Source organism: Lagopus muta, chromosome 4, assembly GCF_023343835.1.
Source record: "Lagopus muta isolate bLagMut1 chromosome 4, bLagMut1 primary, whole genome shotgun sequence".
Taxonomy (NCBI): Eukaryota; Metazoa; Chordata; class Aves; order Galliformes; family Phasianidae; genus Lagopus; species Lagopus muta.
This window is the reverse complement of record NC_064436.1, coordinates 15,923,195-15,935,287: the sequence shown is the minus strand read 5'-3', so window position 1 is coordinate 15,935,287 and position 12,093 is coordinate 15,923,195. Positions and strand designations below refer to the sequence as shown.

General features: G+C 44.1%; 2 protein-coding genes across 15 annotated transcripts in view; one reads left to right on the top strand and one right to left on the bottom strand.

Moving 5' to 3' along the window:
• FAM13A (family with sequence similarity 13 member A) overlaps positions 1-10,230 on the top strand; it is a 137,602-nt gene extending 127,372 nt beyond the window's left edge. For 13 of the 14 annotated variants that reach the window (XM_048943444.1, XM_048943445.1, XM_048943441.1 and 10 more), the window contains 5 exons: positions 532-627; positions 2,100-2,183; positions 5,969-6,165; positions 6,757-6,858; positions 7,800-10,230. In XM_048943444.1, coding sequence (XP_048799401.1) covers positions 532-627; positions 2,100-2,183; positions 5,969-6,165; positions 6,757-6,858; positions 7,800-7,926 — 606 coding nt within the window. In that variant the 3' untranslated portion in view covers positions 7,927-10,230. The remainder of the gene's footprint in view (positions 1-531; positions 628-2,099; positions 2,184-5,968; positions 6,166-6,756; positions 6,859-7,799) is intronic. The other variant, XM_048943448.1, reaches the window with a different exon arrangement.
• HERC3 (HECT and RLD domain containing E3 ubiquitin protein ligase 3) overlaps positions 9,915-12,093 on the bottom strand; it is a 43,427-nt gene continuing 41,248 nt past the window's right edge. The window contains exon 25 of the mRNA XM_048943439.1: positions 9,915-12,065. Within this exon, the coding sequence (XP_048799396.1) occupies positions 11,857-12,065 (209 nt within the window). The 3' untranslated portion in view covers positions 9,915-11,856. The remainder of the gene's footprint in view (positions 12,066-12,093) is intronic.

Genomic DNA, 12,093 nt, shown 5'->3' with positions numbered 1-12,093 from the left:
TTGTAAGAGCTTTACAATCAAAAGTTAAACAAAATGTGTGATGGAAGGACAGTCATAGGATGTGGTCAGACAGTGCTGAATAAAAAGGAAGGTGATGATCAGGTGGGTTGCGGTGAATATTTTGGTTGTTTTTTTCTAACCCTATGGTTATTTTTTTTGTTAAAGAATTGATGTATATTCAAGAAGTAAAACCTCAATTTCTTTACAGCTACTGCTTAGCTGGACCTTTGCTTTCCCACGCTAGCTGTTGTCTGTAAAGCCTTCTGTTCTGCACTGTCAGTACTGCTGAGGTTTTCTGCTCAGAGTGGATTTGAATGAAAACCAGAAGGAAGCACTAGCGGTATGCAGCACTCAAACTGAGGAGGGAGCATGAGTACTTCTCCATTTCCGGTTTCTGTGCTAGTGCTGTTAGCATGCCATCACTATAAAACTCCCTTAAATCCTCTTGCTAACAGCAGTCACAAGCACGGACCTTGTAGAATGGAGCATCTGCTGCACGCCTCATGGTTCTCATTTCTTTTTCCTTTACAGGTTACCAAAAATGAACGGCAGGTGATGAAGCCACTGTATGACAGGTATCGCTTGGTCAAGCAGATCCTCTCCAGAGCCAACACCATCCCTATCATTGTGAGTAGAACTTTCTTCTAGGAGGTCTTGCTTAGGGTTAGAGCTGAGGTATACAGCACAATCAATAAGGCCAATTCCTCCCTCACATCTCAAAGACCAAGCGAATGAGCGGGTAGGTGACATTGTACTGCAGTCAGATAATGCTGGTCAGGGGTCTCCAGTGCCCACTCATGAGCCATGAGACACATCTCACCTTTTGTTGTTTCTCACCTTTCCATTGGGCTGCTGCTGTTATTTCATCATCTTATGTTTGGCTACAGCATCACTTCCCTTTCCTTACTGGTCTATTCAGAACTGTAGGTCTTCATGTTGTTTGGTTACGCAGGGCTGTATGTTGTCACACAGACTTGTGTGACAGTAGTGTCTTTGGCTGAGAGAAAGGGACACTATGCTGATTTTGAAGAGATCCTGCAAGTAGTGGATGCTCTCTCAATCCGGGTGGTGCTTTGGCAAGGAAATATTGACACCAGCATGGAATCCAATGCACTCCTTTAGGGAGCAAACACAGTATCTCAAATTCTGGACAGCTTGTGTAGGCCATTTTTAAAGAATTTTTCAACCTAAGTGTATACCAAGAATCCACATAGCCTGTCTAAAGAAAGAGAATTGTTTCATCTTGGTTCCTTTTTTACCCTGTCATGTACGATCTCTTACTGTTTTTGCTGATGTCCTGGCTGCTTTTTTGTAGACTGCTTGCTGAACTGAACGGACTGGCAGAGTGTTACTTCAGTGCAGTCAATCACACTGACGTGATTTTTTTCTGCACCTGTGGTGGCAGGTGGTCCTGCATTTAAAACCAAAGCTGTTCCTCTTTGAATATGCAAAGTACTCCCCAAAATGCGAGCAGTAAAGATAGTGCTGGCTCTCAGATGGAACAAAGCCTTCATCTTTGTGTTGGCAGTTTAAGATGAAGCTCAGGAAAAAAAGCTCAGGTCGTGTTTAGACACGAAACTGAAATTGCACACTGGCTAGCACAAGGGAGATGAGACTGGCTTTGCCCAGTCCCTTAAAATGAGCAGAGTGAGAGATGCACACAGAGGCAGAATACATTTGAAAGCCCATTCTGAAGGACTTGATTGGAAAGTCAGCCTCCTGGAAAGCAGGGCTGGAGGGTCTAGCGAGGCTTGCGTCGTAGCTCTGGAGAGCAAACCAAGTGTGTGTTGTGTTTTTGTGTGTGTAAGGGCCTCAGGTTGGGGGGTTATTTTCTTTGTAGTTCCTGCCCAGCTAGTATTCCAGCATCCAAGCTTTTTTCTTGAGTGTTTAGCAGTGATGTCCCTTACTAAGCAACATCTTGAGGGAAAACAGTCCAAGATGCAAAGGGTTTGCCAGGTGGATTTTGTTCTTTAAGAAATGGATTTCTCCTGATGGTCTGGCAGTGAACTGAGCGAATGAGTGAGTGAGAATGAGCTGAGAGCAGGTGGCGGAAGAGAAGGGGTTTCATAATGTAACGTACTTGTTAACACCTGTCACAGGGTTCCCCCTCCAGCAAGCGGAGAAGCCCTTTGCTGCAACCAATTATCGAGGGCGAAACTGCTTCCTTCTTCAAGGAGATAAAGGTGAAGACCTCCAGCTGCTAACTAATTGCTCAGTTTGCATCAATTTTCCCCTTATACCAATGAAAGAGAATGATTGATTTATTTTTTTTCCATCAGTGTTGATTTTTTTGCAGTGTGTCTTCCTGAAAAATCAGTAGCTGCTTTAAGCCTGTCCAGTTCTGATCAAATTCTTCCCTTGTTGTAGATAAGACTACAATGTTTCATTGGCTTTGTGTTCTTTCCCTTCTCCTTCTCCCTCCCTTGCACATAATGTATTTTATTTTGCTAAAAACCTCACAATTGTTCTTTGCACTTTGGCTTGGTGATTTTTTTTTTCCCCTTGCTTTCTCCTTCCTCTTTAATAACACTAACTTATTTTGCAATAGTTTCTCTCACTCCAACGCTCTGTGACTTGCACACAACACCATGGCTGGAATGAGATCTCACAAAACTAACACACACACGGAGCCAACCAGGCACGTACAGGATCTATATCTTCTATTGACAGACTTATTTTATCCAGGGCTCTCTTTCACCACCTTGTAGGCAGCGTTTCTAACCAAGTCACACGAGGATTGAAGTAGGAACGACTCAGTCACATTTGTTAATGCTGTCAGATTTGGATGATGAGATTGTTGTGATGCTTTCTTATTCCACTGTGGAGTGATAGTTCGTGGTGGTGAAGTCTGCTACAATATTGGTCCTTCTTCCTCTGACAAGGGATGTCCAGCTGTCAGCCGGGACAGGCAGCATGGAGCTGGGCCCTGGCTTGCATTTGTTACTGTTGCAGTGTAGCAGGAAATAAAAGTGCTTCAGCAGACCTGGGTTATCCAAACATAGGTAGTGTTCGATATCGATACTGCAAACATGGACATCCAAGATGATTCTGTGATAAAGCAGTGACAGTAGCTTCTGTAGCAGTCAACTATTTAAGGCATGTATTCATTAAAACCAGACTGCAAACTGAAGCATGTAGAACTGCTGATTAGAGGCTGATTAACAAACGTGGAGCTCTCTCAAATCTGCAGCAGCAATCTGGATTGGGTTATTTGATTGATTGGGGCATTTCTGTGTCCTCTGTCTTTCAACTGTGTGTGCAGCTGGATTCAAAGCTTACAGCTGTCAAGTGTGGTGATCTCTGGTGACTAGTGAGGCAAATGCTGCATCAGGGCAGCATCGCACTGGTTTCCCACAGAGAGCACAAATGTGGAGAGCTGTGGTGTTGCTCTCATTAAGCCTATTAATGGTGAAATGCCAATTAACACTTATTGGGGATCTGTGATGCTGCATGCAGCAGCTTTTCACTGAAGTACACTCAAAATTAAACAGAGGAAATTGCCAAAAAAAAAAGAAAATCAAGAATTTTCCCCCTGTATGGATCCATTATAGACAGAGCACTGCTGCTCTTGATGAGCACCTGATTCTGTTGTTTTCCTGGTGTGTTTTTTAAAGCATTTGGGAGAGCTGGATAAGAGGTTAAACAATGGCATGAGGTGCAACTCTGTGTATGTTTGGACAGAATATCTTGAGTGTTTCTGTGTTTAGAGAACCACTGGAATCCTTGCATGCTGGGAGTACTGACACTGGGTTACTCTGGAGATTTTATGTTTGTAGCTCTGGAAACTAAATGTCTCACGATTGCCTAAAGAACCTCACAGATGCAAGCCAAATGGATCTAGTCAATGAAGATAATTTTGGTTAGAATGTAAATGGCAGTATGGATTTAAAACAAGATTTCCATACGAGACGCTTTCTAAGCAATGGTTCTTGCTCAGATTTTTTTTTTTTAATTGCTCCTTCATTTTAAACAGCAAAATGCTTTAAGAGGTCTTGTAGTGGCCAGATGTAGGTTTTTGGCACGAATTTCTGCTCTGTCTTTTCCTCCCGTGGGCTTTCTTTGGCAGGAGGCTCACTCCTGAGCTGTGGGCTGTGTGCCCTGGAGCAAGGCAAGCAAGCCAGCCTGCTGTGCTGGCCCTTGTTGGCTGGCACGGGCTTATGGGTGTCCTTGGGGAAGTGACTGCTACCAGATATGCAGATCCAAGTTACATGGATACTTTGCTTCTCTGTTTGGGAATAATTTCTTGCACTGTTTATGAAACTGTCCTTTTCCTTTTCCTCCAGAACTGGAGCCAAGAAGCAACTTAATCTCTTAGAAAAGGGCAAAGGGTCTTCTCCTTCAGTGCCAAAGGGATTCCCATAGAATAAAATAATACAGTTTCTATTGATTTGATTGTTAGCAAATCTTCCACCACACGCCAGCAGGAATGACTTTCTCCTGCTTCAGGCCCAGCTGCTACTACCTAGCTGGACAGAACAGCATGCCTGGGGTCCTGAAAATGGCAGCGAGCAATGGTCTCCTTTCACTCTTTGGCCTGTTGTTTTTTTTTTGACAGCGTTTGACTGCTCTTACTGCTGCAGTTCTCATGGAACTCCTCACGGCTTCTGTGAATCAACAGGGAGCTCCTGGACTTACTTAAGCTCAAAAAGAAAGTCTGTAGGGAGTGGAATCAGGAACAGGTTACCAGGGATGGCTACAGAGAAGTTGTCCAAGTAGGGATCTAGGTTGGGAAAGCTAAAACCCAGAGAGTTAAATCTAGGCAGGGATACACAGAGGAACAAGAAGGAAATCTACAGGGCAAGTAGCAACAGGACGAGGAAATGGGTTTAAACTGGTAGATTTAGACTAGATATGAGGAAGAAATTGTTCACTGTGAGGATGGTGAGACAGTGGAACAGGTTGCCCAGTGAGGTTGTGGATGCCTCCTCTCTGGAAGCGTTCAAGGCCAGGCTGGATGGGGCTGCGAGCAATCTGGTCTGTGGGAGGTGCCCCTGCCTATAGCAGGGGGTTGGAACTAGCTGGTCTTACAGGTCCTTTCCAACCCAAACCATTCTACGATTCTATGATTTATTACCTTATTCCAACCTCATGCCTTATATTAAGGTTGAAAACAGCCTTCTAGAAAGGTCTCTGCAAGTAAGAGAAAACTAGGTCCTGTTTCCTGAAAATATAAGTGATTTCTGGATGGTATCACGTGGCAAGGCCTACATCTGAGAATTCTATGAATTAGCAAACACAAAGTGCAGCAGAGACTTACAAAATTTGTGCCTGTAAGTTGTAGGAAAAAAAATTGAACACGACTGATTTGTCTGCGTACTTCGGGGAAATGGTACTGGACCAAGTGTTTCCACTCCAATTTTCAGTGTGCTACAGCTATATGGTATGGAGCTGAGGTTGGGACCATGTTAGCAACAGCAGGCCTTTGCAGTCAATGATATCCAGTACTTTGCTTTAAAAAGATCCCTCTGAACTCATTGGTAGCACTGAAAGAGCATCTGAGGTCTTGAACTCTGCCTTTAGAGAGAGCTATTGAGGTGTATCTTATGAGAGAGCACTTGTTTTAAACTGATGATCTGTGTGCTGCCTGGTGTATTTGTATAGACAAGCAAAGGATGGCAGGTGTGCTCTAGACAGCATGCATTACAAGTGAAATTGGTTTTATCTGTATCAGAATATAAGAATTAAAGCAACAAGTTGCTGAGAAAGCTAGATTTTTTTCCTACTCTTCTTTGCTGCCTTAGGTCTCCTTAACCAATCTGAGTTAATTTCTCTGATATGCTCTGGGCATAGCGTGTCTTCCTGGTGATATCCTGGTGTACTGTACTGCTTAGCAACTCAAGTGCCTGCTTGCTCTGCTTATTCACTTATTTTCATATCTGTTCCCAGTGCATGCAGTGAAAGGAGATGCTTGCTTCTGAGAAGGGAAGCAACTTACTGTGTGATGGGGGTGTTCTTTCTCTCTCTGTAGGAGGAAGAGGAGGGCTCTGAGGAGGACAGCAATGTGAAACCAGACTTCACAATCACTATGAAAACAGATTTCAACGTGCGTAGCTTCTTGGATCAACTAGAAGATGATGCCGACGGCTTTGTTTCCCCGGTGGATGATAAGATACCATCAAGGAGCAACCAGGATATGGGGCTTTCAAATCTCCATGAAGCATCCATGTATGTTGTCCAAATTTTTTTGCACTTCATTTTGAAATGAAATAGATCCCTACATGGAAGAGTTTGGGAGAAAAGCACCCTTTCCTCATAGTGATGTCTGACTTTTATAATCTTTGGAATCTTGGGCTAAATAGTACCTCTACTTCAGCTACTATCGTTGCTGAGCTTTTATCGTTTAAACAACCCCTGTGCTCCACAAGGCATTCCTATTTTTGGAGACATCAAGCTGAACTCCTTTTTCTAGTTTTAAGCACCTAGATGCGTACACACTGAGATGGTAGCCCTAATGCATGGCTGTCAAACCTCAATCCCATAGAAGTCACCAAAACCAGATCTACCTTCAGCAAGTAATTTTCACTGAAGTTAGAGATGAATTGAGACAAGCACACTTGACTTAAGCCTACGTGCTGTCTTTTTCTTGAAGTAAATTCAGAGACCTTTTTATTGCAATTAACACCAGATTCCCAGGGCTGCTTATGGAGCAGCTCAGTTACTTGGCATCCACACGACACCAAATTTGCACATTTACTGTATTTTTCCAGTTATAATTGTGTTCATAAATATAATTGTGTCTGTATTTAAACACAACAGGCCTGAACTGTTGGAGCAGCTGCAAGAAGTCAGGGAAGAGAAAAAGCGGATCAGAAAAAAACTGAGAGACTTTGAAGATAATTTTTTCCGACAAAATGGGAGGTAATTTCTCAGCTATTCCTCTGTCTTTCAGCTTTTCTTAATCAATTTGGCTTCTACAGAGGCCTCCAATTATGGAAAGTTACCTGAATTCACTACTGTATATTTTGTTGTCATCATGATACATTTACTCACGTTAGATACAGTTGCCCGTTAAAATGAATGGCCTTTTTTTTTTTTTCCCCAAACATCTTTAAGGCCCACAACCCCTTAGATAACTTTGAGAAGCAGTGTAAGTACAGAAAATCCAGTTGCATCTAGCAAAATTAGTAAGAATGGTGGAATATTTCCTTAGGGATAGAAGAATTGGTCTCTCTCCCCAGTGACGTTGTCTGCTTCTCTGTCCTGATCTTGCATGTCCGTGAGGTATTCAGACATGAGCTTAACAAGTAATTTTGCTGGAGTACAGCTGGGTATGTAAGAATCAGAAAAAGCTCCTCATGTTTGAGCTGAGAGAGTGCTTTGAATATTTTTATTCTCCTGAAATTAGCTTCTTGCCACTACCATAAACTTTAAATGTTTTCGTAAAATCATAGAAGACTTGAATCTCACTTAAGCTGAAATTGAGTATCTTATTTCTTTTGAAGGAAATGGTTCTTCTTGTTTTGATGGGTTTGTTGGGGTTTCTTTTGGTTGGCTGGGTGCTTGTTTTTTTTTTCCAACTGTCATGCAGAGGATGACAATTTCAGCAAAGCAGGAGCTTCAAATAAGTTTCTGCATTTGGAAGCATGGGATTTTGTTAAGCTTCAATATGTACTGTCTGCTTCATTAGATCATTTGCTTGCCCTTTTTCTCGCTAAGTATAAAAGTTATTTGGCTTTATTCCCTGCTGGGTAATAGAAGAAGGGAGGTATTTTGTTATCTGTAGCCTGAGGATAGAGGAAGGCTACTGAAGGAAGATCTGCTGGTAGAGAAATCTTCATGGCTCCTTTTACTCTTACTAGGAATGTGCAGAAAGAAGACCGTACTCCTATGGCTGAAGAATACAATGAATACAAGCAGATTAAGGCCAAGCTGAGGCTGCTGGAGGTCCTGATCAGTAAAAGAGATATTAGCTCAAAGATGATGTAAAGGAGGAGAGTGGTTTTGCCAATACACTACGAAGAGAGAGCACCAAGCGGACAAGTGCGTGAAGTGGATGCATCGAGAGCCTGGCTGGGAGGGCTGAGGAGCTCCCTGGGAACTGAAGGGCCATTACCAGAGGCAGGTCAGGGAGAAAGGGTGGCTTTCCATCACTCTCTCCACTTGCTGTTGTCCATTCTTTCTCCAGGCCTGATGCCCAAAATGGTTTGCCAGTGTAGGAGACGTGATGCTGTCCTCAGTGACTGCACTGAAGGGTTCCTTCTGTTTTGATTTGCTTACAGATCCTGTAATATTTAGAATATAAAAGCCAACTATGCTTTTTCTTTTCTTCAGGATATCATAGCAAGAGGCAAAGTAGCATGAATAGTGATTAAATCATCAAATAGCTTCCACTTTATTTTACCAGACCTGACCCGATCTCATGTGATGGCACAGGTCAGGCAGCACCGAGATTGTTCTCTTGTAGTTACTGTAAAGATTTGCTCAGACTTTTGACCAGACTGTTCGGAGTTCAGAGACTTCCATTGCTTTATAAAATGTTGGAAGTGTATCCTGGTCATAGCCCAGAACTGGTTTGAGTTACAGTTTTGCACAGGATTCAGTTGGGTTTTCTTACCGCTTTTCTTTTTTGACTGCCAATTCAATTAAGAAAATACCTACATCTGTTTGGAATAGCGAAGCAGAGGAGATGTGCAGCAAGGCTCATGCCTACTTGTTTCCCTTGGAAGGTGAATGCTGTGAGATTATGATGCTTGGGCAATTGGGAAGAGGTTTTATCAGCTTTAAGTTAGAATGCCTTGGGAGTTTGGTAGCTGCTCAGCTAAGTGTCAGCTGTCAAGCATCTGGAGGACCCACCACATCAGCCCCTACGCTTCTGATAATGGGTATAAGAACCTAGGGTGAAAGTCCACATGGATGTCTTGCACACCCATTAGCCTCAGTTTTATTTGTGTGTGCCACCAGACAATGTGTGCTGAAGCAGTGATTCCCTGTGGCTTTGTTGGGTGTAGTTTGTACGCGGGGGCAGAGGATACTGAAGGGACGTGAAAGCCTGGAGCCACGTGCTGCACGTGTCTCAGGTGCAGGGTTGAGCAGTTAAACATTATCAGATCTGAAATAAGAGTCCTGGGCCGCTGGATTCCAGTTCTTGCATCGGACAATCACTGCCTGAAGGAGTGAAGGCAGCAAGTTCAGAATCACAGTGAGCAGCTGACAGTTCTGCAGCCCTGTGCACTCAGGGGTGCATGCAGGCAGTCACTGCCCCACAGCCCTTCCCGTGGACCTGGGGCAAGACGCTCTTGTTAATGGGGCTTGGCTCTGGTATCACAAGGTGATGCTGTCTTTTATCTCAGTTCCCTGGGGAGCTGCGTGCAGGAGCCAACGAGCTGAGGATGGGTGCGGTGCACCTCATCGAAGCCAGGCTTCACACAGGAGCGGGGCCCACAGAAGAGCTCCTCTCTTCCCTTCTCCCTGCAGGCAGGAGGGCCCATAAAGAGGAGCAGTTGGTAAACTCGCCCCCTTCCACGTGCTGTGCCGTCTGTGCTCATTCTTGCCAAAGCTGGTGCTGAGGGCAGGTCTCTTTGGCACCCCGCAGCTACTCGGGAGGCCGCCTTCCTCCCCCTTCCCCAGGGCTCTGCATTGGCAGTCTGCCTCATAAGAGGCTGATGTGCTTCTGCTAGAGAGAGCCTGGGGCTGTTTTCTACTGACAGCAAAACTGCCCGCTCCTATAGAAAAGTAGTGAAGGCTGAATTCCCTGTTTGCAAGGGTTTGTATGATGAACTGGGGTGTGACTTTTAAGAGGCACTGAGTGTCCATCATGAGGTGTGGGGCTCTGCCTCTGCAGATCTGATGCGCTGAGTGTTACAGTTGGGCTTAGAAACTGCATTTGAAGATGACTGGCAGGAAGGGAAGCTTGGTGTAGTTCCTGCCCCTTTTCCTCCTCATTCATGTTGTAGTGGGCCAACACTTCCCAGGAGTATGATTTCTCTGATTATTTTTAAAAGCCTGTTTGCACTGTGTACCAATAAATGATGTTTGCTGAGTTTTGCCCCTGACAAATCTTGATAAATGATACGTAGGGAACAGTCCATTGCATTGTATGAACTGATGAGATTGTAGCATTTTCTGATGCTTAGTTACTGCTGTTTACATGGCATACTGCTAGAATTTCAGATAGTTTATATGAAATGTAAGTACAGTTATGCACTTTAGAGAGTTTATATTTTTGAACTTTGAAAGCTAAACGTAACAGAATCCGTTAAGTAAAACTGTAAATTAAAAAAGAAAAAAAGACACACCTGGCTGCCTCCTCTCTATTTCTAAAATGCTGTTTTCCCTGTGGCAAAAACCAGAACCACCACCTGCACTGTTGTTAAGAAAGTAAGTAAGACATGGAGAAGAAGGAGATGACAAAATCCTAGGCTAGCTTTGGACTTCCAGATGTAGATCTGCAGGAGTTCCTTCCTTCCTCACTCCTTTCCTTCCTTCCCTCCCTCCCTCTGAAAAAAACACCCATTATCAACATTTCATTTGCTGCTTTATTTTTCTTCAATGCTGCATTACATTACCAGCGCTCCACTCCTCCCTTTGCCAAGACAAAACCTATAACCTTTTGTTACAAGGTGCAAAGTTCAATACTAGATATCGAACGTGGTGCATAAAGAATATATCCTAAGAACAACTCAATTGCAAAACCTCAGGCTTCAAATGAGATTTACACCAATACCTTAAAAGTGGGGTAGTCATTTACTCAGCATTAATGGGATGGGGGCTCTCCAACCTCACAGGATACAGTTCACGCTTTTGCCCGCTCATCTTTTATTGTACAGTTACTGTACATTACCACTGCAGTTCATAACAGATTGTCCTTCAGCCTTCCCCCCAGCACACGCCAAACAAAACAGATGCCACAGGCTCCACTCCAACCATAAGCTGCAGTAATAACACCAGCCTCTAATCAGAGAGATACTACACCAACAGGAATCTGATGCATCTTTCTTTTCCTCCGGCCTGATGACACTGGGGAGCCTGCACACATCCTCACACACGCAGAACTCCTCTGGAGAAAAGCAGCAGTGATAATCACTGCCAACTCTCCTTGTAATGAAGAACACATCTGATAGAATGGAAACACTGGACTTGGCTCTGCCCCCCTGCCTAACATGGGGACAGAAGAACAACACAAGAGAGGCACAGTCCAAGAAACCTGTTGTTAACAGTACAGTTTGTCCATCCACAAGCCTTAACATAAAGGAATTCGATGATCCTTTAAGAAGATGTTGCTTGGGAACAAAGTTTGACACAGAAGAAAAATAACAAGCCAACCCTGCAACCAACACATCCTCCATGAGATAACTGGTGCAAAAAGACAGAGCACGTACCATAACTGACCTGGGGATAACAAGTGACACCTCAGCCCAGTACCATCTGCCAAGGACCAAAGAGCAGAGGGGATACGTTCACTCCACGTAAGCAAGAACCAGCTTGCATTTAAAAAAGGAAGGAAAAAAAGGATTTGGGGAATCACAGCTTTTTTAAAAGGTGATGACTATTTCATCCTGAATTACCACCGTAGCCTATGTGCAAGGAACACCAAGTACATAAACTGATCTAAAATGAGGAATCAATGCGTGTGTAAGGGGCGATAAAAGCAAACTAGAGGGAGTTGCTGGTAGGGCACTGCTGTGAATCTGGAGGGGAAACAACAGAAAAGCTCACTGAACTGATTGTGTTCAGCAGATCAGAAAATTCAAAGCCTGCCTGCTAAAGCCTCACAAAATATTGGCAGCATCAGGTTGAGACTGCATTCTCCAAATCTATTCTTATTATTTTTCCCCCAAAAATGCTCCGATCCTTTCACATACAAAAATAAACCCAAGCCCACCGTGTACCCAAGTGTCTGTGCCTCTCCCACACCAGTCAAGCTAAGCTGAAGCCCTCGTAGTGATCAATGGCTTGCACCAGCCGGGCACTGAGGATCTCCTTGCTGCTGTACTTGGGCAGGTCCAGGAGGTTGTAGCAGGTGTGTGCCACAGGCAGGTACTGCTCCCCGTTGGCGGTGGACTGGATGACAATGCGGAGGCTCGACATGCCATAGATGGGGATGCGGTCACTGCCCGTCAGAAACACTGGAAGCAGAGAGAAGGCAAGCTGGTC